The sequence below is a fragment of the Anolis sagrei genome, chromosome 1 (assembly GCF_037176765.1).
Source record: "Anolis sagrei isolate rAnoSag1 chromosome 1, rAnoSag1.mat, whole genome shotgun sequence".
Taxonomy (NCBI): domain Eukaryota; kingdom Metazoa; phylum Chordata; class Lepidosauria; order Squamata; family Dactyloidae; genus Anolis; species Anolis sagrei.
Window position 1 is genome coordinate 114,288,926 of NC_090021.1, and position 24,051 is coordinate 114,312,976.

The window sequence follows — 24,051 nt, forward strand, 5'->3', positions numbered from 1 at the left end:
GAGTCGTACCATATCACATACTGCTGTGGTTTAGGAATATCATCAATGGTTGAGAACAAAGAAATAGCCAACCAATACTCTGGATGTACACTTGAGGGTAGGTGAGCAATTTAATATATTCAGAAGCAGACCTTAAAACCTTGGTGTAATCATATATCCCTATCACCTGGAGTTTTATTTGCTTCATAATGAAACCTTAAACTGCAGTCATGTTTTGAGCTCTGAGTGGGTTGTTGGTGGTGGTGAGAACAGAACTTGGCTTCTAATAATTTAGCCCTTCTGATTCACATTCAAAAAGGCGGTAGGAACCAATAATTTCTGAATTATTCCAGTCTAGCCGTAGGAACTTTGGCTCCTCAACACCCACAACTGGGATGTAGTGCTGAATAATACAGGAGGAAAACTGGGATCTAGGATTAAAAGACAGCAACCAGAGCATCTCTAAAATAAAAGCACACTTTTATGCAACACTTTTAAAATCAGTGTGCTCATTTCTAAGGCCACCAAAGTAGCTCTTGCACAGGCAATATTCTATTTAAATGCAAATATTTACATGGGATTTGAATGAGAGGGAAAATAAATATAAGACCACACAGCTGAAAAACATGTAGTTTCTGTGGAATATAGGGCTAACCTCCCTGGCCTACTTAAGTAACAACTGTTACATACTCCAAACCACAAGAACAGGTAACTGCTTCTCAGAGAAGATATGTTGAGATGGAACCCATTTATTTTAGCTTTAGAATCACAATATACAAAATATGATCGAAACCTGAGTAGAAATTCTGCAAAAGTTATTTCTGGATAGGCATATTTATTCCTCCTTGTAAATGTGTACTTATATTGTATATAATCTGTCTGGTTCCAATCAATTAAGAGTATAACTTACGAATGGAAAGTATATTTTACTCTGTATTAATCACATAACTTTTCTAAGATATACCCACCATGAATATGAAATAATATTTAATGATTTTGCTTTTAAGTTTGGAAAATAAAATATGTCTCCATTCCTGTTGCAATACAAATATTCATACAAGGCATACTTGCAATTTTTCAACATATATATGATAAAAATTCCTATTTCTTACCTACATTTCCAGTCATTAAGTATGAATTCTGAAAGTCCATCATCCCCATGCCAACAATGTGTATAAAATCTTCAATCACCTGCATTAGTTCTATCGAGCCTGGATAGATCTAAAAAAGTATGAAGGTCAGACACACAATAATCACAAGACCTCAAGCATATAGTGAAATCAAAATTACAATCAGTCCTATAACAACAAAATTAATGCAACCTGGAACACACATTCAAATTAATATGTAAGTCCAAACAATCTTTTTTGTGATTTGATTGCTTGCTTCATATTTATGGTGGTGTGTCAAGAAAAAGGAGCAAAGCATCATCTCATTGACTTCACTTGGTCATCACAAACAATATGGTGGGACAGGGACTTTAGTGGCAACATGTTGGGAGAAGAAGGGCCTGATTAGCTCTCTCCACATGTTGCAATGCCCACAAATATTGACCCCTGTGCCCCTTTTTGATGTGAACACAAAGAAGATTAATTAGCAAAAAGTACATTCAAGCATCACATTTATTTTGGTTCTTAGAAGTTAACATGCAGAGATTTTAGAAAAGATCTAAAACAAGTGTTTTGGCGAAGGCTTTCATGGTCAGAATTACTGGAGAGTTATGTGATTTCCAGGCTTATGGCCGTGTTCCTGCTCATTTTCTCCTGATGTTTGGCCTGCATCTGTGGCTGGTATAATCCTCTGAAGTTGCCAGCCACAGAAAACGTTGCTAGAACACAGCCATACAGCCTGGAAACCACACAACACTCCAAGTGTTTCAGCCTTTGTGAAAATCCAAGGTAGTAGAAATGGTCGATACTCCATGGTTGCACCATCTACAACCTACCAAAAGGAAGACATGTTAGCTATTAAAAAGTATATATTTTATTTTATAACACACAGGAATGGATCCTGATTGCATGCTCCATGAATGCCCTCCTTTCCTCCAGCATCCTGTATCCTCCTATTCTCATGATGTCCCAAAGGGACCATGCTCAGTGGCAAACTGGGTCTTAAAATATTGGTTGCCAGGACACAAAGTGGTCCACTCATAAGTAAAAGGTCATGAATATTTTTAATGTATTGTCTAATGTCTAAGGGGACATACTTGCCATTATGCAAGCTGACACCCTGGCCAGTCCACCACTGTCCATGCTCAGGAACACTTTTCAGCAGAAATTGAGGGTTGCAAGAAGAAGAGGTTGCAGCAATTGTCCCCTCATCTTCCTGTATGAACAGAACCCTTACTAGACCTTTTTCTGTATTGAAGCCTGCAGCAAAGCCTTCTAAAGTAATAAATCCCTCTGGAAGGACTTTTGAAAGTCCTCATGCTAAGTTCACCTACCCGCAGATCATAAAATATGCATATGTGGTTTATGAAAGACAATGAATATTTCACCTAATCTAAACAGTGGCAACTTGTGAAAAGTGAGCTCTTTCCAGCTAAGCAATTTCATTTTGTTTTCTTTCAAGCACATTGAATAAAATATGGGCTAGCCTAGGAGAGTCTCATCTTCCCAGAGTATGACATGATTTGATTTGGCTCTACAGACTGTCATTGGGTGCAGCTTTGAATCACAGAAATAATATGTAAAATGGTCTGTTTTGGTAGTGGCTGTCACCCCACTTTGTGTCAGAAATGTATATATTTAATTTTCTTATTCATAAATTTAAAACATGTCCCCTTTCTTACAACCCATTACTGCCATCTGGGGGACTTTGTAAACAAAAATGGGCAAAAAAGCTAAAATATGGACATCTTATCCTGATTTTCAGAAACAGTATCTAGAACTATACAGTATGATCCCTATATCATGTCTGACAAAATATGTATCTCTAGAAATTTATTAGGTGTTCCAGGGTGATTCTAGGGTATTCTTGGACCAAAGCCCTTGATTTCATAGGGTTCATATGATCACTGGCTTTGCCTATGCACTTGAAATACAGGAATATATCCTACCTGAATAAGAAGGTCATATTGTATTAATAAAACAGAAGGACTAAAATGTTCAATGACACAAAGGACTTCATCACATGGATGTCCTTAAGCCGAGGGACAGCAGGGGAGTCTGTCCAATAGTGGAGTTAACCCATGGGGCAACTGGGGAAACCATTGGGGAGTGCCCTGCATCATGCTCTTACTATCACAAGCTGTTTATCATTTGTCCCTGGCTTGGTCCCGCATTGTTCCCAACATAGTCTATGAGAAGACGGATAGTAACCTGTGATCTCTGGGCTGCCTGTTAATATGCTGCCAAGATGCTGTGTTTATGATGGTTTGAATTGTTATTCCTGGAGATGGGTATTTGTAGAGTTTTCTATCTGTGTTGCACCAACAACATTGCTAGATTTGGGTTCTATGCACTGTCATCTGGAGAAGATGAGAATGTCATTTGCTATTGACAATGACTCAAACTCTTATTTTTCCTTCATAACCAACACATGTGATTTATATTCTTGGGGATCTGTACTGGAACATAAACTGCAGCAAGGCAACTGCCTTTAAAACATCTGTCCTTCAGGACACCTGTTCATAAGAGCTTGGACTCAGACCCCTTGTACACTGCCATATAATACAGTTTCAGATTCCAGATTATCTGCTTCAAACTGGATTACATGGCAGTTTAGATCCAGCCTCTTTGTAATGTATCTGAGGATGATGGAGGGTGTGTTAGGTAGAAATGGCACAGCATTTTAGTTATGGAAAAATACTGTTTGATGAACATGTGGTATAGTGTTAGCACCTGGACAGTGACTGTAAATGTCATGATGAAATGCTTAAGAGAATGTGATAATGGCTGAGTCATAACCATGTGAGGGTTATTTCACATCAGCCAGTATTTCTTACTGATAACCTATCAGAAATTGGATATAAGGAAGATGAAAGAATCCATATTTCTCTCTCCTGTGTGACTCAGAGTGAGTGCCTATGTTGTATATGACTATCTGGTGACTCTGATTGTTTGCAAGGACAAGGAAAGTGGATTTCTGTATCCTGTTTGCATATTTGTATATATTGCAACTGTGAAGATTATAAGCATCCGAATATTTTGGATGAAACCTGAATCTGTGAACTTACTAAATGGTGTATGTAGATAAAGTCAGATACTGGCAGTTAGACTGCTGATAGACAGGCTGAAGCATATTTATGCTGTGAAATGACTCTGCTGTAATTTTGCTTGCTTCCGGGACACTTGCTATCTCACTTGCAGCAGTTCAGGGAGGTTGTGATTTGGAAACTATAAATCACTTCACAACTAGCATCCCATGACAGGGTGCATTCCAAAATACCAACAGGCTATCTAGTGGATTCTGCATGCATAGCTTAAAATGTATTTTAAAGCCTTACTATTTTATGTAAGGGAAACCCTCAAACCATACCATTGTATATAATGGAATTTGAGAAACCAGTGATTTTAATATCCATTGAAGCTCCTGGAATCAAACCCCCTCACAGATACCAAAAGCCTACTTTCTATAGTAAGGAGTGGGATCATCAGTGCTGAATTTAAGCAATTATCTACAAAGATTTACCTGTTGTGCATCTTCCCATTTCTCTTTGTTCTCTTCATCCAGAAGGTTGCTAACTGTTTGAAAGAAGTTCTGAAAATTGAAGAAGACAATGAAATTAGTTGAATGAATGCATTGAATGCAATATAACAGATACTTGGTACATTTCATGATGTCAGATTTATAGTTTAAACCCGATCATAAGATTTCACATCTTAAGCAGCAGTAATATTAACACTACTGGAATACTCCTGGCAAAAATCAGATGTACTGGTCATGGATCCTTTAGTTCTGGTGTCATTAAGTTGTATGGATTGTTGTAATAACCTTAATGTTTGAATGTAAGCATCTGTTATTATAGATACAGTCTCATGAGCAAGATTTTCTGGGAAGTAGATGCATGATTTATTGTCATCATTATTGTTTTTATAGATTTACAAATTCATAATGCATTACCATTTGAAACCAATATGTTTCAAAAGAATATAATTCAAGCTATTCGAATGTATATAACCAGATGTACTATTCATGGATGTGACCAATGAACTGCTCACTGCATCTGATGAAATGGGCTCTGGTCCACGAAAGCCTATGCCAAATAATTATTTTAAATCTTCAAAATACAAGGATTCTGATTATCTGCAGCAAATGAATATGGATTCCCCAAGAAAAATGAATATAAGGAAATTGACTGGGGGATTCCATGACAGGAGGTTGGTAAAGGTGCACTGAATTTCAGTCTAAACTTTAAAGAAGTTAACTAATTGAACCTGTTTTAAGGATAGGATATGCTTCCTTGGATAGCTTGTTTAAAGGCAGACTAGAATCTTGTGTGGTTTTACCAACCTGCTGACATGGGAGGCAGCAGCCACTTCTGTAAGGAAATGTCCATGTTTCAAACTGACTCAATGGAAACCAGAAGTTAAGTCTCTCATGTCCCCCATGACCCACTCTAACCAGTATGTCATGCTGCTGCTTCGTGTTCATCCAAGTAAGTCTATAGTTTTCAACTGCAATTCCAAGCATGCTTTATCTTAGAAGTGAGAATCATTTAGTTCAGCAGGCATGCTTTCAACCAAATGTGCACAGTAAGGAAGGCTGAAAAAATGGATGCAATTTATCCGAGGAAAATATGAGGTTCATTTTGAATAATCATGAATAGGATCTTGCTACCTGTTAAAGAATCAATAATCAGCTTTGCCTAGCCATTTGCTGTTGGGGAAACTAGAAAGTGAAATAGAAAATATAATTCCCCAACATTTTGACCTCAAGCTTTTACTTTCTCTGCGTTATTATCTTCTCTGTTGGAATATCTCTAAGTGAATCACATATCAAATACGTAGAATCATATTGGACAGCTTTTAAATAACATGTTTTCTTTCAATAATTTCTTTCAAGTGGATCTCAGAACTTTATTTCAAGATATCTTCTAGCATAGTACCATTGTTATTATTATCTCTAAAAGATGGGTTCAATACAGATATATCTCCGGGCCCCCTTTAAAGTAATTCAGATTTATCTGTAATTTGCTTTTATGCTACATTTTGCTTTTAAAAATGCAGCACTTCAGCTTGACCCAAGCTTGGTTTCTATTAAAAGAATCAAACTAAACTGGCTTTTATACAATACTTGACCGAGGCTAAACACAATAGGTTTAATTTTAGAGCAAAGGTACATTTACAATTGTAGAAGAAATGCCGTTTGTTACTAATTTAAGTGCCATGGCTCATTGCTATGGAATCATGGAAGTTGCAGTTTTACAAGTTCTTTAGCTTGAGTTTGTCAAAGAGTGCTGGTGGCTCACCTATCTATAACTCCCATGATTTTGTAACATTGAGCTATGGCAGTTAAAGTAGTGTCAAACTGCAATAATTCTACAGTATAGGTCCACTCTTCATCAGCATAACCCCCTGAAATTAATGAGACTAAGATTAATTGACATCTCCTTGATTTCGAGATGTTTGCTCTAATTCTTTGTTTATTTTACTGTTATGCTCTCAAATCACCTCCCTTCCCAAATGTAAACAGATGTTACTAAATATCATTAAGAACTGAATAAGACATATGGGAACCCAGTTGCTTGCCAAATGCCTCAAAACATTGTGGGAGGGCCACATCAAATGTTCAGAAAAGAGGAAAAGCAACAAGAAAGGACATCTAAGCATGTATATCCATTACCCTTGTGTTGTCTAAACTAGGTTTTAAATTCCTACCACTTTAACACACTGGGCAAATTGGCTTCTTGCAACACTTTGAGGACTGGGCCTGCCAACCACCATCACATGACACTCGCAGGTCTCGGTCCATTGCTCCTCAAAATGGTGAGGAAGCATTGCAAGATGCTTTGTTGGCCAAGATGGGAAAGTAAGTGTTTTTCAGGTAGTTCCAACTGAGCTACCTGCATTTTTCACCTATTTTCCCCATCTGATGGGGGAAACAGCAAAGGAGACTGGATTTTAAAAGTTAAGCTTTCAAAAGAAATCTAAATTTGTAAAGCAAGGACGTAACACTTCATACATAAATGTGACCGTGACAAGGTGAGTGTTAAACTGCTAATAAATTTGTATTCAGATTCTGAATATTCTTTTGAAATTAGAACTCTTCCCTTGTGCATCATACAAAAGAATATAATAAAACCCTCACTATCATTTCTATATTCCATACTTTCACATCTCCATGTGGGATAAAGCCATTTACATCACTCAAATAATTTGCCATACTAATTAAGGTATTAACTCTAATCAGCAACAAAACCCGCACTCCAACAGAGATATGTTCTTGCAGTTGATTGCATGCGAGCCTCATCAGACAAAATTACAGGGAAAATCTATGCATTTTCAAAATAAAAAACAAGAAACGATTAGGTATATCTTTGTGGGAGCCATCATGCAATGAAATGTTCAAGATGAAAATCACTGTTATGTTCCACTGGCTGCAATCATGGGAATAAGAACTATCTATATAAATATAGGGGGAATATAGTAAACATGAATAGTGTTGAACAGTAAAATTAATGCAGAGAAGACATCACTACTTATTTGCGATAAAATATAATCTTCCTCTCACTAGATATCTGGAGCACAATTCTCACAATCCTTCACTATGGTTTATACATAATTTTATTTTAAAAACTAAGAAAATGGAACATCTTTTTCTCCAGAAAGTAACATGTTACCAGGAACATCAGCCAGAATCCTATTTAATAGTTATGAATGTGTAATATTGAGTTACATAGTCGTGACTGCTTAGTAGTCATTAACCCTTTCTAGGTGCTGTGTGGGAGGATTGTGACAGGGACTCTGTTTTTGCCTGTTGCACTGGAGATGCTCTTGTGAGTGTATTACCTTAGTCAGTCACTTCCCAAGGGCCAGGAATCACTAAAAAGTTATGCAACTACCATGGTTATGTAGTAACATAGTGCATAGAGGACACTGGCCATCATTCTTTCAAAGTTCTACACATTCATGATATGAAGACAGCCTAGTCAACTGTTGTTAGAATATTGGCCATTGGAAGTCCTCAGTTTTCAAGAGGTATATGTGCATCCCCTCCAGTTCTGATCATTTGAAATTTATTATTATTTTTTTCTAGATTGGAAGTTCCATTTGAAGAGGTGGTGGGCTCTGATCACCATCCATGTGTAATCTCCAGTAGAGTATACTGGCCAATGTGCCAGATTGCCATTTTGGGTTCAAACAGGATGGTATTTGAGGAGTGCACTGGGTCATATGTTTGAGGACCTCATCACACTGAGGTCTTCAAGACAGAGAAAAGCAGTGGCATCCATGGGGCAGCAAGGCAAATTGTAGGGGAAGTGGGGGAAACTGTTGTGCCATGTCCCACATCACCCCCTTACCACATCACCCCTTTCCCCATCCCATGGGGAAAACCATGAAATTATTTCTTATGCAGAAATAAATGTGGTATTTCTGCATGGGGAAAAGCCCTTCCTGTTAAGAAATTGATCCATTTTGTGCCCTCAAAAAGATTATTGGTATTATTTACCATGACTGACAGTGGGTTTCTCAGATTTCAAACAGGATTCCTTCTCTATCCTAGGTACCCCAAGACTGAAGCCAGAATCTTCTGCATACAAACAGGTACTCTACCACTAAGCTATAGCTTTTTTTCCAAGGCTGTTGGCATGCATTTTGGTAGCACAATGGAGAAAATATTTCATTAGAAAAGTTATGAACGTAAATAGAGAAAGCTTAGTACATTGAATAATTAGAAAATGAAAATAAATGGTGGTGCAAGTGGGGTGTGTGTGACCTAATCTAATGTTCAGTGAACATAGTGGAGAAACTATCCAGCAGCTTGTGAGAAATGATGAATCAGAATTCTAATATCTATGCCAGCAAATACATAATACATACATTCTTCTAATACTCTACACCACATCACTAGAATGGCAATTACATATACCCCATTATAGATCATAAAAACAAACTGTAAAGGAACTTAACCTGAAATAGTTCTCTCCCCTTTCCAAGGGAGATAACTCAATTTCTATAATTCTTCACTTCCAAGCACCACTGAAAGTATATGCTATATATTCCCATGTACAAGTTGACTTCATGTATAAATTGAAGACAGGTTTGAGGGCCAAAATTATGAATTTTGATATAACCCATGAATAAATTGAGGACTTTTCTACCGAGAGGGTGAAAAGCCAGTGTTGCCCTTGAGGAGCCATCCACCCCTGGCTGCCACTGCTATATTCCCACCCAGGCATTCAAAAAGGCCTGAAGCAATGCCACTGTAGATAGAGTAGAAGAGCTGGCACATCTTTATGTTCTGAAACTTCAGAAAGGAAAAGTATCACTATATTGGCCACCCATGTCAACAGTGTTGGACTTTTTTTTAGAATTTCAACATTCTGTATAAAGGATGCACAACCTGTATAACTAAGATAGTGCCACACCAGGCCTTTTTGCAGAAAAATTGGCTGTAAAAGTGTCATATATCAATGATACCATTATACCACATGACCTTTTAGAATCCTACTATTCGTTAAGGTGCTGATCCTCATTTTTTAATGTTTACAAATCTAGTACTGTTTAAAAATGAAATTAGAGCATATGATTCCACCAAAACTATCTGGGGCAGAACTAGGTAGTGTCATCCACACTTAGGGTTGTTGGTTCCACACAGGACTTTAATGCAAGTATAATCGGGTTTAAGAAACTCAAATGGATGTGCATTGGAGTCTGCACACATGCCAGAAACCCCATGCTTTCCTGAGGGGGGGGGTGTCCCAATACCCTGATGGACTTTCTGACAGGGCACCCAGGCACAAAACAAAACTCCCCAGAAAAGCCTTTTAAAAAAAGTAACTTACCCAGTCGCCATTCCCCCTTCTCTGAAGTTCTCCTGGTGCATAGAAATGATATGCCAGGAGAAGGGGGGGGGGGCAGGAGTAATTTTCCTTCTTCCCCCTTCTCCTACCACATCATTTCTATATGCCAGGAGATATCCAGAGAAGGGGTAATGGCAGTCAGTTAAGTTATTTTCTTTTTAAAGGCTTTTAAAGGGGTTTTGTGAGGGGGTGGGGCTGTCTCGGGTTTGGTGGGCTCAAGGAGCCCACGGAACCCAAGACAGCTGTGTGGATGGACACCAGAAATCATACAATGTGATCCCAAGGTCCAAACCCGGGTCTTTCCAGCTGTCAAATTACTTCATGACAAAGCAGGATTTTCCTGTTTTGTCCCCAATGAATTCCATTTTTTATGTGGGGCATCATTTGGATGCCCCATGTAAAAATGTGGGAGGGTGTGCATTTTGGATGCTGTCTGGTTTTAAAACTTCCTTATATTAATGTGGAAGTAAATGTACTAAAATACAAACATCTGAGGAAAAGCTGGAGTTTCATGCAGGGATCTCTGTAAATTAGTTGGGGAAAGAAATGTAGATCTATGAAAAGCATGCTTATTCACACCAGCATGTCAAAAATTTCATGGCCAACCTGCTGCAATATTCTATGCCACTGTAAAATTGGTTCTGAAGGGTTTCCTTGTTCTCTGCAGCATGTTTTGTGTTTGTATGGAGGGATGTGGTAGGAAACTGAATAGCTTCCACATTAATGGAACTGTAAATCCACTACAGGTTTTAGTCTAAACTTTAAAAGAGCTTTCTAAGAGGCTGAATCTAATCTCACAAGCAGATCCAACCCCTGAATTAGCTCATTGCAAAACTGGATGAAAAAAACTGGGAGCAGGTTTACTGCCTACAGATATTGGCCCCACTCCTGTCTCTACTAATGGAAGGAGATCTGCCAGAAGAACTACACATTAGCATTCTGGTCATATCCCTTCCTTTTCTCTCCCCCTTCCAAATATGTGTATGCCTCTGTTTGTGTTCTTACCTTCACTTTTTCAAATAGTCTTGCCTTTATATGGATAGTAATTGCAGATGAATCACAGTGATGCCAAATACCGCCCAGAGAGTACATTGTGGAAGGAGAAAATGGATAGGTAAACAACACGTAGTCTGGGCCAGGTTGTTCTTTTTAAAGATTTGTTTCTAAAAATAGTTTTGTCATTATCTGTGTATTTGGTTGGCATTAGCTCTACTTTAATTGTTTGTAAAGAATGAAAGGGGGAGGGGAGTGATTCTATATAAAAATGAAGAAAGGAAAATGCACTTTTCTTGGGACATTAATATACAAGGCTCATAACATGAGATGCAACCATGACCAGAAACACTTATTATTGCATGACATCATCCTATATTTATTCCAAACTCATGTGCAACTCATCTAAAACTAGTGCTTTTTGTGAAGATTTGAAAAAGGCACCATGATATAAATGGGTTGACTGGAAATACATGTGCCAGCAGCTGATTGGCTGAGTATGTCAGGAGCCAGAATTCTGATAGTCTCTTGCCTCTAGTGTGCTGCTGAGACAAACAGTTTTAACAGCCACTTTCACCTTGGAGAGGGACGAGGGCGCTGACTGGAAACAGCCAGGAAGGAAAATGGCTGCCAACTCTCTGAAGCCTGATAATTTCTGAGGCATGAAGCATATTTTAAAGACTACTTAAAAGGACTGCTTATTCCCTGTTACCTGTAAGAATTCAGAGAGACTGTTGTACTGTATATATTGTTGCTCTATTTGACCTTTTGAACTGAAGGAAAGTTACTGTTACTTGTTACACAATTCTGAGTGACACATTATTATACTGTAGGATTTACATTGGTTCAGAAGCAGTGGTAAAGCTTCTATTAATTTACATCTACAACCCCCCACACTTTTCAAAAAACCCGGCAAAGCCCTTTTTATAGGCAACTGAAATCACTTTGAATCTGTATTCCAAGTGTTTTCAGAAATATAGTAAATCTGAAAGTGCTTCAGCAATGGGTTTGAAGACTGTGATGTATAATTGTGACCATGTTGGGAGTGTTTACTTTGAACTGCTTCTCATGACCATGGTGCTAATCATTTCATCTCTGCAGAGCAGAATAAGACAGTCTCTGGCTGCAAAGCCATAACTATCCTCTTATCCTTCATGCCTTTCCCTTTTGAAAAAACAAATAACTTTATTTTTTTGAAAATGTTGGAACTAGACTGCTTCTAATGGCAAAACATCATATTTCCTATTTTATTAATTGAAATCATTCATTCTGTAACACATGCAGGTACTGCAAACTAGCAACCTGCACACTAAGAAGTAACCCTCTCCCGTGAAGAATATACAAAACAGGGAAGGGCTAGTAAATGCAAATGTATATTTTCCTTTTTATTAACATTTAATGTGTGTTTGGGAAATTGCAGAGATATTTAATTGCAAAGCCTCAGTCTCATGAGATTTTGAATATATGGGTTGCAAAATTCTTCTTATAATAAAAGAGTGAGCATGGATGAAAGGGTAATGCACAGATTGGGAGGAGACAAAGGCCAGCAACTGCAGTAAGCTAAAAGCACTTGCTGGTTTCTTCAAGTACTCGGGGAAGTGATTGGTGTGATATGAAGAGGGACCATTCTGGGGTGCTTTAACTCTAATAATAATAGGATCATTTTTAGAGCCTTCTGTAGTAATGTCCTCGAAGTGTTGAAGAAGCTTTTGTTGAAACCCACTTAAGGCTCACTCAATATGCAATGCTACAATTAAAAGGTATTTAGGATTACTGAAACTACTTAGGGTAACTATATATCTGACTCTGATCCTGCATTTCTCATCCTCAGATGAAAACACTTTTGATCTAACAGACACTCCTGCTAATGGAAAAACAGAAGATATCTGAAGCCACACATGTCACCCTCCAGCCATACTAGGAAGCTCTCTCAAACTTCTAAAGTAGATTTCTGAAAAGGATATAAAACCTCAGAGGTGAAGGGAAATAAATTGCTTCTCTCCTTCGAAGGATGGTAGTGTCCTCTGGGTGCAATTCCACTCATGGAACCCTATGATCCAAGTGACTATTTCCTCGTGCTACTGTAAACTCCTATTATACAAGAGTATGTTCTTTGAGAATATGTCTAGTACCTTCTTTATACATTGATCCTTGTGTACAGATAACCTATTTCTCTACTGCTTGAGCATGTCTCCAGAGCTGATTATTGGCCAGGAAAAGGATGCCCAGATAGTGTTCAACTAAATTTCTGCAGTCTGATGTCCAAATAAATTATTATCCTCCTAAACATCCTGAAGTTGTCCTGAAGTTCCAGATGTCCTGAAGTTCCAGAGGGACAAGAAGAATAAACCTTTGTGCATGCATCTACAAAAATAGTTGGAACTTTATTGGTCTTATAGCCAACGAATAACCATGTAGTCTTGCTCTAGCAGTGGATAGGCAGGATGAGATGGAAGTTGGCTTGGAGAAGCTTTATATTCATCCAGTCTGATGTAGAATCTCAGCCAATATCTTCATGTACAAATTTCTGCTAACATTCTTCATGTCCAAATTTGTTGTAAAATGGATGACAGTCAAAAACATAACTGAACAAACATAGTTGATTTTAATCTACAGTTTTTTCTTCTTCATGAATCATAAATGAAGCTTGGCAGCAGAAGATAGAACCATCTTACATCCTAGGTCAAATTACATTAACATCTACTTCTGCTTTTTAAAAATGCCTCTAGTTTGGGAGGTATGAAAGCTTAGATGCATAGAGATATTTGTGATAGAACGGCAGCATTAATTTAAACTACTTAAATGATAGGCTGGCATCAAAGATCAAAGTATGGATCAAATATTTTACACTGAGATCCAATGCCCTTCTGGAGACATAACAGTGAAAAACTAATTCAATCTATAGTTTCAGATCTGGTGTTAATCAGAAACATTATTGCTGAAAGTTTGTGAAAAACTGCATTTGGAAGTTAACAAGCTCAGGGTAAGAAATATGCAGTATCGAGTCTAACTTAAACAGTCAGTCATGATATACTGATATTGACCCACTATAAGGAAAGTAGAATTTCTTTTACTGAGAGGTCATATGTTTTCTAAGGAATATCATGGATGTAGGATGATATAGGTGAAGAACAACCATTTTGAATGAAGATATAACTGAGACATCAAAGAAATGTCTCTTCCAAAATGCTCTGGAAGGATCTGAAAAATGCAGTAATTTAAAGTTCAGACCAGTAATGGTCACTGCATAAAACACAGACAAAACAAAAAAGTCATCTGCATATAGATTCTGAGAACTTTATTGTATGAGCCTGTGGTATTGCAGGATGGAATGCTTGCTTACCTGTAATCGTGTTTCTTCGAGTGGTAATCTGTGAAATACGCAATTACTACCATATGTGCCCATTTCACAGAACACTATGAAGAAGAATCATGTTATTGAGGCAAATATTTACATATCAGTTTGAAAACAATCTCACACTGCTCAGCATTCTCACTAGTATGCTGCTTAGATGATCCATAGCCCTGCACTCTTTCATATGCACTGCTTGGCTAACCCCGCCTTTCACCCTGTGTATGGCCTATCCAAAAATGCATATTTTTGTTGTGATGTGCAGTTACAGCAATATGATAAAAACAATTTCAATACTGTTCAAATGGTTTGAGAAACGTACATTTTTATAGAGAGGTTAACATTTGTTTGGCTGAGGCAATTATGGGCAAGGCAAAAGAGGCATTATTAATGTACTTTTATTTTTCATGGAGACTGTTGAGTCTTCTATATTGAATTATTGAACACAGATGGATTCCATTTTAAGCATATTTATTGTCTTTTGTACAAGGGAGTATTTTGGTTAGGCTGGAGAGAATAGTGGGACAGTGTGTCCAGGGTTGATGGGCATGCTTGGATGAACAGCATGAAAAAGAGTCCAGTCAGAGGTGTTAGCTGTGGGTGCAGGCCCGTAGCCAGGATTTCGTTTCGGGGGGGGGGGGGCTAAAAAATTTTCAGGGGGGGTTTCGGGGGGGGGGCTGAGTTTCGGGGGGGGCTGAGTCTGAGTGAAAGAGGGTCTAGCCTAGCAAACCTTTTGTATCATTACCCCAATACCCCCATACATATGGGATATATTGAGAATGGTGATCAAATCATGATATTAATAAACATAACAGTTTAAATAATGAACCAGTAAGGCCTTTTCGCGAACCACCATGAGAATTTCGGGGGGGGCTGAAGCCCCCCGAGCCCCCCCCCCCCCCCCCCCCCGGCTACATGCCTGTGTGGGTGCCTCCTTACTTGATGCTGTCATGCTGTGAAAAGTGCTGAATGAAGTGAACCAAAAAGGCCGCCCTCCTCCTCCGAGGGCCTACATCCAGTTTGGGTAGTGATGTTTGGGTAGTGATGTCAGTTTGGGTAGATATGCATCTCTTCCCTCTTCCCCTCAGTTGTTCTCTTCAGCCCATACTGCTGCCTAGCCCAAACTCTCTCATACATACAGAGAAAATAAATATACTTAAAGCAGTATTTCTTTCCCATTCAATACTGTAAAAGAAATGGAAAAGGAAAAGGAAATAAAAGCAACCCCAGTCTGTTTGGAAATAGCAAGGGGGAGAGGGGAAGGCAGAGGGAGAGAAGAAAAGCCATGCCCTTTCATGCCATGTTACTGTTGGTATCGGAACTGCAGAGAAAAAGATCTATCACACCAAAGGAAAAGGTGGAAAAGTAGCAATACAGTGGTCCCTGACTTATCGTGGGGGTTCTGTTCCAGGACTTCCCGTGATAACTGAAAATCCGTGAAGTAGGGACACTATTGGGCAAAGTGGAGAAGCCAGCTGCAGAGGCTCAATGGCCTCTGCAGGGCTGCCAGGGCATGGTGGGGAAGCTCGCCCTCACCAATCCAGTGGCGTGGCCTGCTACTCATTGGCCAGCTGGCCAAATGGCAGGAAACTTCACGCTGTGCAGGGGGCTTCTGCAAGCAGCGGTTCGCTTTCTGTGGACTCACTGTTTAGTGGAAAGGTTGAGAATTATTTTTTAAAATATATTTTTATACATTTTGTGATTTTAAAACCACAAAATGTATAAAATATATTTAAAATATTAATTCTCAACCATAAATGCGAAACAGCGAGTCTGCGGAAAGCAAACTGCAAAACAGGGAGAGAACACTGCATTGGGGTTTTCCTATCAGTGCAAAAGTGTCCTCCAATAACAATTGAGATGTGAACTGGTTATAGGACAGTCATGATGTTGTGTGATAAATTCCTGCCAAGCACGTTATTAAAATGCTATTATAGAGATTTCCCAGACTCATGTGGAAAAGCCCTGGGTTATAGTTTCCTAATTTATGTGCATCTCTTTCACTGTATACTTCCATCAGAGTGAGATTACTTAATTTTGTGTTAAATCATTTATTGTTCTAAGAGACAGGTGCACATTCCGATCTGAATTAAGTGTTTGTTTTGGATAAATTAAATCAACACATAACAGGATTTCTTGATATTTCTTGGAAAATTTCCTCTCCTGGTGCAACTCAGGGTAGATTCTCCTAGTGTGTCTTTTGGGCTTGTGTGGCATCTGTTAAAAGATGAAAAGAACTACTTTGGGTTTGATTAAAGCAGTCTTTGTTCTTTGTTCTTTAGCACTAATTAGAAGGTGGCTTTATCAGTTAGAAGTGCCTAGAATATACAGTCTGGAATTAATGATGTTGTCATTGTTATGTTTGCTTTTGTTGTAGTCTAACTGCCTGATACAAAGACTTTCTGAATCAGCACATTTGTTTAGACAGTGGATTTGGGATGTACAAGCAGCTATCTTTAGTTCACCCTTATTAAACAAGTAATTATGTTGGTGATGCTTCTCTTGCAGGCAAAAATGCCAGTTAAACAGTGTCGTTTTGTTGTTAAATACCTGTGAATGATGATGCACTGTAATATCCCTAGCCCCAATAACCATTCACCATATAGTTTAGAAAAAGAATTTGGTTACTGCAAAGACATCAATTTTAAACTAATTGGAGCCATGACTTCCCTCCCCCTTCTGTGCTTTTGAAATTCACCAATTCAAAAGCTAACACATGCTTTCAAAACAGGTGGGGATTTTACAGATGAGGGGTGTGTATTTTTCCTTCAAGAAGCTACTTCCTAAATACTACGAAACAACTTCAAGATTCAAAACTTTCACTGAAGCTGGCAACTATACATAACTTTTCAGAAGAGCTGCATGCATGATGCACAGAAATTTTACATTATTCATGCAAAACTATCAGCCTAAAGAACTGAATTCATGTGAAATAAAGGAACTAAAATTCAGTGCAAATACTAGTCTAATTGCATCTTTTCTCTGGGGTAATTTACTGCCTTCTATAGCTGTGCCTTTCCTTTTATTTTCATGGAACATTTCTCTTTTCCAACCCCTGGTCTTTGATAGCCATGGAAATTCTGTGTAGTGCTTCACTGGAGGAGATGCTGGCAGAAATTGGATGAGCATCAGCAAAATGCATAATCTAACACAGAGTCTGTCATTTTCCTTTGATAAAATCTGCATTCAGTTCCTGTATCAATTTGGGTATACACTCCTAATCTTAAAACAACCCTCATTTAATGTATGTTGTGCACAGCTTTTCTTTATATTCTTAAGGATTACTCAGGGCACAAACAGAGAGTAAATTACATAGAATTTTTTGGATGGTGAAATCTAGATAACTATCAGCACAAGTGAACAAACAATATCTCTAACAGAGCTTGTATCTGTTGGGTTAAACCTCGCTACCCCCAGTTAATTTGTGTGAGTTGGGAAAGGCTTGCTTGTCAGCTCATTACAGTTACAGTTGTATTGGTCTATTTGGGTTTGTGAGCCTCTGTCTGTAGGGTTAAGACAGATCGTGTGATCTGAGGGAGATTTGCTTGTGTGCTCATTAGTGTTCTCTTGTTCTTTGGTACATAGACTCAGGTCTTTTGCCTGACCAGACTCGGGGGACAGGGCATCTGCTGAGAAGGACACAGGTTATCATTTTGTCTCCCCTCTCAAATGAAGGACATGTCCCAGTAAGTAAGAGAAGAACAGTGGAGATGAGCAACTTGATCCACTGATTGTGATGATAGGAATTGTTTATCTTCTTGGACCATGGTAAGCAATTTCATGAAGATTGGCCTCTGACAAGTGATGGGCTATACCAAGAATAATGCAGGGAACAAAATCAACTCCTGTACATGGCATTCATTGACCTTGCAAAGGCCTTTAACACCATGAATTGTAATGCTCTCTGGACTAGCCTCCTGAAAACTGGATGTCCTGATAAATTTTTTAATATCCTGTGGCTCCCTCATGATGACAACAGTCTTGGACAGCAACAGCTCCCAATGTGACCCATTTAAAATGGGATAAGATGTCAAACAGGAATGCGTTATTGCCCCAACCTTATTTTCCAGCTTTATAGCTATGATTCCACATGTTGTTGATAGAAAGCTTCCCACTGGTGTGGAAATCACCTATTAGACAGACAGCAAGTGCTTTAATCTCAGCAGGCTGAAAGCCAAAAATAAGGTCACAACAACTTCTGTTATAGAACACCAGTAGTACGTGCTCATTCAGAGGAAGACTTACAAGCCACTTTAAACACCTTCGCAGAAGCATAGGAAAATCTCAGCCTCACATTGAGAAAACCAAAGTGTTCTACAAGAAGGAAAAAACAAATCCCTCTGCAATGCCAGTAATAAAGCTTAATGGTATAACACTAGAAAATGTGGACTGTTTTCACTACCTAGACAGCAACCTCTCCACAAAAGCTGACATTGACACCGAAATACAACACTATCTGAGCTTCGCAAGTGCAGCATTTTCTCAAATTAAGCAGTGAGTATTTGAGGATCACGACATTCATAGGAATGCCAAGGTGCTTGTTTATAATGTGACTGACCTTCCAACTCTGTTATATACTTGAAAAACATGGGCTGTCTACAAACATCACTTTCAACTTCCCACAATTTTTTTGGGAAGACAGACGGAGAAACATCAGTGTCCTGGAAGAAGCAAAGACCACCAGCACTGAAGCAAAGATCTTCCATCATCAACTTTGCTGGACCAGTCATGTTGTCTAAATGTTCTATCACAGTCTCTGGTCGCTTCCGGACTACCACCTCACCCGCCTCATAGGAAACCTGCTACAAAACAGGAGCTTTTTTGTTGAGTTCCAGCGCCAGAGAAGTAGTTGGCAGAAACAGAAGAACAGCCTGCCTCAGGGAAGCGTGCTTGCTCCATCCATGTTCAACATCTACACAAATGACCAGCCACTGCCAGAAGGGACAGAGAGATTCATCTATGCAGATGATCGTGCCATTACTGTTCAAGCAGGGAGTTTTGAGATGGTAGAACAGAAACTCTCCGAAGCTTTAGGTGCTCTTACTGCCTATTACAGGTAAAACCAGCTGATCCCCAATCCATCTAAAACACAGACATGTGCTTTTATCTCAAGAACAGACAAGCATCCCGAGCTCTGAGGATCACCTAGGAAGGAATCCCACTGGAGCATTGCAGCGCACCCAAATACCTGGGAGTCACTCTGGACCGTGCTCTTACCTACAAGAAGCACTGCCTGAACATCAAGCAAAAAGTGGGTGCTAGAAACAATATTATATGAAAGCTGACTGGCACAACCTGGGGGTCACAACCAGACACAGTGAAGACATCTGCCCTTGCGCTATGCTACTCTGCTGCTGAATACGCATGCCCAGTGTGGAACACATCTCACCACACTAAAACAGTAGATGTGGCTCTTAATGAGACATGCCACATTATCATGGGGTGTCTGCACCCTTCACCATTGGAGAAATTACACTGCTTAGCCGGTATTGCACCACCTGACATCCGCCGGGAAGTAGCAGCCAATAGTGAAAGGATCAAGGCAGAGACATCTCCAGCTCATCCCCTGTTTGGGTATCAGCCAGCACGTCAACAACTTAAATCTAGAAATAGTTTTCTAAGATCTACAGAGACACTCGCTGGAACACCTCAGCAAGCGATAGTCCAAAAGTGGCAGGCTCAAACCCAGAACCTCAATTGGTGGCTGATACCAGATGAGAGACTCCCCCCTGGGCACACAGAAGACTGGCTGACTTGGAAGGCGCTGAACAAACTGTGCTCTGGCACCACAAGATGCAGAGCCAACCTCAAGAAATGGGGCCACAAAGTGGAATCCACGACATGCGAGTGTGTAGAAGAGCAAAACACTGACCACCTGCTGCAATGCACCCTGAGCCCTGCCACATGCACAATGGAGGACCTCCTTGCACAACACCAGAGGCACTCCAAGTGACCAGATACTGGTCAAAGGACATTTAATCAACTACCAAACTTGCAAATGTTGTGTTTTGTCTGTCTGTCTGTTTGTTTGTTTTGTTCTGTTAGAAATGTAATACAATAGTCTAGTTGCCCTGACATGACAAATAAATCACCATCTCTCAAAGCAGTTACTTTATTCTCAGCTCAAGAATGGAAAACATAATGTGGGAGGACAACACAAGAGATTTGAAGAGATGGACTTAAAGCAAGCCTTTTTAAAAATGTGGAATAAACATCAAGAACTGGGAAGCCTTGACACTTGAGCATTCTAACTGGGGGTCAACTATTACCAAGCATGCTTGGATTTGGAGGGGGCACATTCAGAGGGCAAAAGGAGGAAACATGCAAAGAGGAAGGTGTACCAAGCAAACCCTTGTTGACACAGCCTTCCATCTGGAAATGTATTTTGTCACTGTGAAAGACCATGCGGATCCAGAATAGATCTCTACAGTGACTTACAAACCCATCACCAAGATTCAATTTCTGGAATCCTACTTGGCCATGAGTGATTGCCTATGATGACGGTAGCTCATAGCAGTTGGCTGGAATATCTTGCTAAAAGTCTCATAAGCTTGATCAGGAGGAATTTAAACTGAATTATGTGAGGGAGGAAGACAGTATTCTTGAAATAATGGAGATGGTGAAGAAATACTTCCCTACATAATAGGACTAAAGATGGTGCAGATACTTGTAACCAGATAGCCTCTGATGATACTTCCCAATGCATTTATTTACTTATTTATTAGCAACATTCATTTGCTGTGGCATAGCAGAATGTTCTCTTTGTGGCTCACAGAATAGACTTTTAAGACTTCTCCATCCAATATAGTGGATATTTCCTACTAAGATCTCTCAGTTGTTTGTATTCTGAACAACTCAAAATGTTGTGAACATTGTAAAAGATGTGTCTTCCTGGAAGAACTGGTTCCTTAAATCTGAGGTGCAATATAGGGATGAGTCAGCGTGCCTGGATGGGTTTTCTTTTTTGCTTTTGAATTTTAATTTAGATAGTCAAAGTAGGGGAAATAGTGGAAAAGTGATGGATTGATACAAGTAGGGGACGAGAACTGTACTAATAAGGTGTAAACAATAGGTGATGCCAGAAGAGGGTAAATACATGGAATGAAAGTTATAATAAGTGTAATGCTTTTCCAAAAGCCTTTTTATACCGGTATTATATTCTCTTGAGTTCTCTTGAGTGGTCCACCAGATTCATCAGTGAAGTCCATGAGAAAGGGGTGGGGGTGGGGGTGGGGGCACGGGAAAGGGAAGCACATTGTTTGAGTTCAAAAACAAATCAATGAACTAAAATGGCCTACAATGTGCCATTTGCCACTACAGTAGCAACAGACAATGACATCCACTGAGCAATCCACTGACAAGAATTAATTTTTTGAGCATGTGAAGCTACCTTATATACACCTAACACCTTACCCCAGGGGTCCACAAACTTTTTAAACAAAGGGCCAGGTCACAGTCCCTTAAACTGTTGGAGGGCTGGATTATAATTCGGAAAAAAAATGAATGAATTCCTATGCACACTGCACATATCTTATTTGTAGTGCAAAAACACTTTAAAAACAATACAATAACATGAAGAACAATGTTAACAAATATAAACTTATTAGTATTTCAATGGGAAGTGTGGGCCTGCATTTGGCTGATGAGATAGAATTGTTGTTGTTATTGTTGTTGTTGTGTGCTTTCAAGTCATTACAGACTTAGGTTGACCCTAAGCGAGGGCCAGGTAAATGACCTTGGAGGGTTGCATTCGGCCCTCGGGCCTTAGTTTGAGGACCCCTGCCTTACCCCATCCCACCTTTCCCATTGAGTTCATCTCTCAGTTTTAGCAACTCTCCAAAATCACAGCTGAACCTTCCCTTGACACTATTTTAACTTTAGTAGAGACTGAACCTAGAATCATAGAGTTGGAAGAGACCTCATGGGCCATCTAGTCCAATCCCCTGCCAAGAAGCAGTGTAGCAGTGTTATATCACTCTTAAGGTTCTTCCCAGATTGTTATATTACTTGTTGTGTGTCTTCAAGTCATTTCTACTTTATGGAGACATAAGGTGAAACTATCACAAGGTTTTCTGGAAGGGGGGGGGGGAGGAGGTTGACCTTTCCTTCTTCTGGGGCTGAAAGTGTGTGACTTGTCCAAGGACAGTTAGTGGGTTTCCAGGAGTGCATGTGGATTCAGCACATTAATCTAATCATTCGCTGCTGGCTCCCATTTTCTTACTATAGTTACACATACCTGGACCCCATCAGATGCAGGGATGTAACTTGCTCTTTTAAATGTATCTGTAACATTTCTGAGAATTTCCACTGAAACCAAGAGATCCCCTGCATAGAAGTTCTTCCTCTGTGTTAAATCCAGAAGGGTCTTTGTCACCTGGGACATTCCTTCACCAGCCAAAGTCCTCTGCCCTTTTGCAAGATGTTCTTTTATCTGCGAAAATTAGAAACAGGACCAACTTTACCACATATTCAATAATGATGCCAACAAATGAACTGAATTAGATAGATATGATTATATTCTATAGAAAATAGAAATAATTTAGCTACACTGAAATGTAGATATTTGGCATGATGCCATAATATGCGAGAGCGATGTGGGGGGAGGGGGAGTACAAGGGTATTTTACAGAAATATATTAAGGCTATTTCAGCTATTAAACTAGAGAACAAGTAGATATACTAAAAAAAGATGCAGCCTTTATCATTTTAGCTTTCATATATATTTTCTATTGAAACTTCAGACGTGTTACACTGCTAAACCACATAAATAGCAACTTTATGATAGCAATCTATATCCCATTCAAGTCAGTGGCAAAACATTGATTTATAGGTCCTTTTGTATTACAGTGCCTTTGAGATAAGAGCTTAACTGTGAAAAGTATCACAATAGAATATAAACCTTTCCACCTCATTATGTTTCTCAGCAATTTACCCCCCCCCCCCCACTTTTCCAAAGAGATGCAACTTTTAAGGTTCAAAGTATGCTGAAACTTAATCTGGCATATCAAAATAAACTCTATTTTGCACAGATGATGTTTCAGGCTCTAAAATCCCATCCAGGTGACAGAACAATGCAGTTGGAGGGGACATGCAAATCATCTCATCATGTGGCCGCTTAAATTATCTTGTTATCTATGGTGACAGTAATAGTGCCATTTTTCTTTGTCACTGTTAAGCTCTGGGTTTTGTTCTAAGAAGAAGGTAGATATCCTGTGGGCACTAGAGAAAGCAATCCTGGCTATACAATGTGGCTAGCATATCTTCTCATATTATTGGTCTGGCCAAAGTACCAACATTTAAGGCACCCTTCCTCAGAACCAGATACTGTGGGTAGGACACTGTGGGAGATTACCAATGGTAGCACAAGCAATCTCTAAGCATATTCTATCCACAATACTAGAGTGGTATTGCATGAGGGTAGAAAGAATATTTGAAAGTATTGAAAAACACTTGAGAAAAATATGTTTCAAGTGTTGAGAAACCTCAATTCAGAACTCCTACACTGATGAGAATCTTTCCAGTTCACCCCTTATTGTGTACAAAATTGTGTTTTGTGCACCCCCCCCCTTTATTTTCTATAAAAAATATTGTTATTGCATAGGAAATTCTGTTTCTGTGCAGGAAATTCTGCAATGGAGGATTTATTCAATATTCACACATTATTTATTTTCCTGCAAAGCACTATTTTCTCTGCAGAAAACAGTATTTTACACAAGAAATACTATTTTTGTATAGAAATTGTGTTTTAAATGCAAAACCAC

The 24,051-nt window shown here is 39.1% G+C and overlaps 1 protein-coding gene across 5 annotated transcripts in view; it reads right to left on the bottom strand.

Annotated features, from left to right (window-relative positions):
• Window positions 1–24,051, bottom strand: part of ADGRB3 (adhesion G protein-coupled receptor B3) — a 596,417-nt gene that overhangs the window by 300,279 nt on the left and 272,087 nt on the right. For all 5 annotated transcript variants that reach the window (XM_060752829.2, XM_060752830.2, XM_060752828.2 and 2 more), the window contains 3 exons: window positions 22,528–22,722; window positions 4,612–4,680; window positions 1,092–1,200 (listed from right to left, as the gene is read on the bottom strand). In XM_060752829.2, the coding sequence (XP_060608812.2) occupies window positions 1,092–1,200; window positions 4,612–4,680; window positions 22,528–22,722 (373 nt within the window). The remainder of the gene's footprint in view (window positions 1–1,091; window positions 1,201–4,611; window positions 4,681–22,527; window positions 22,723–24,051) is intronic.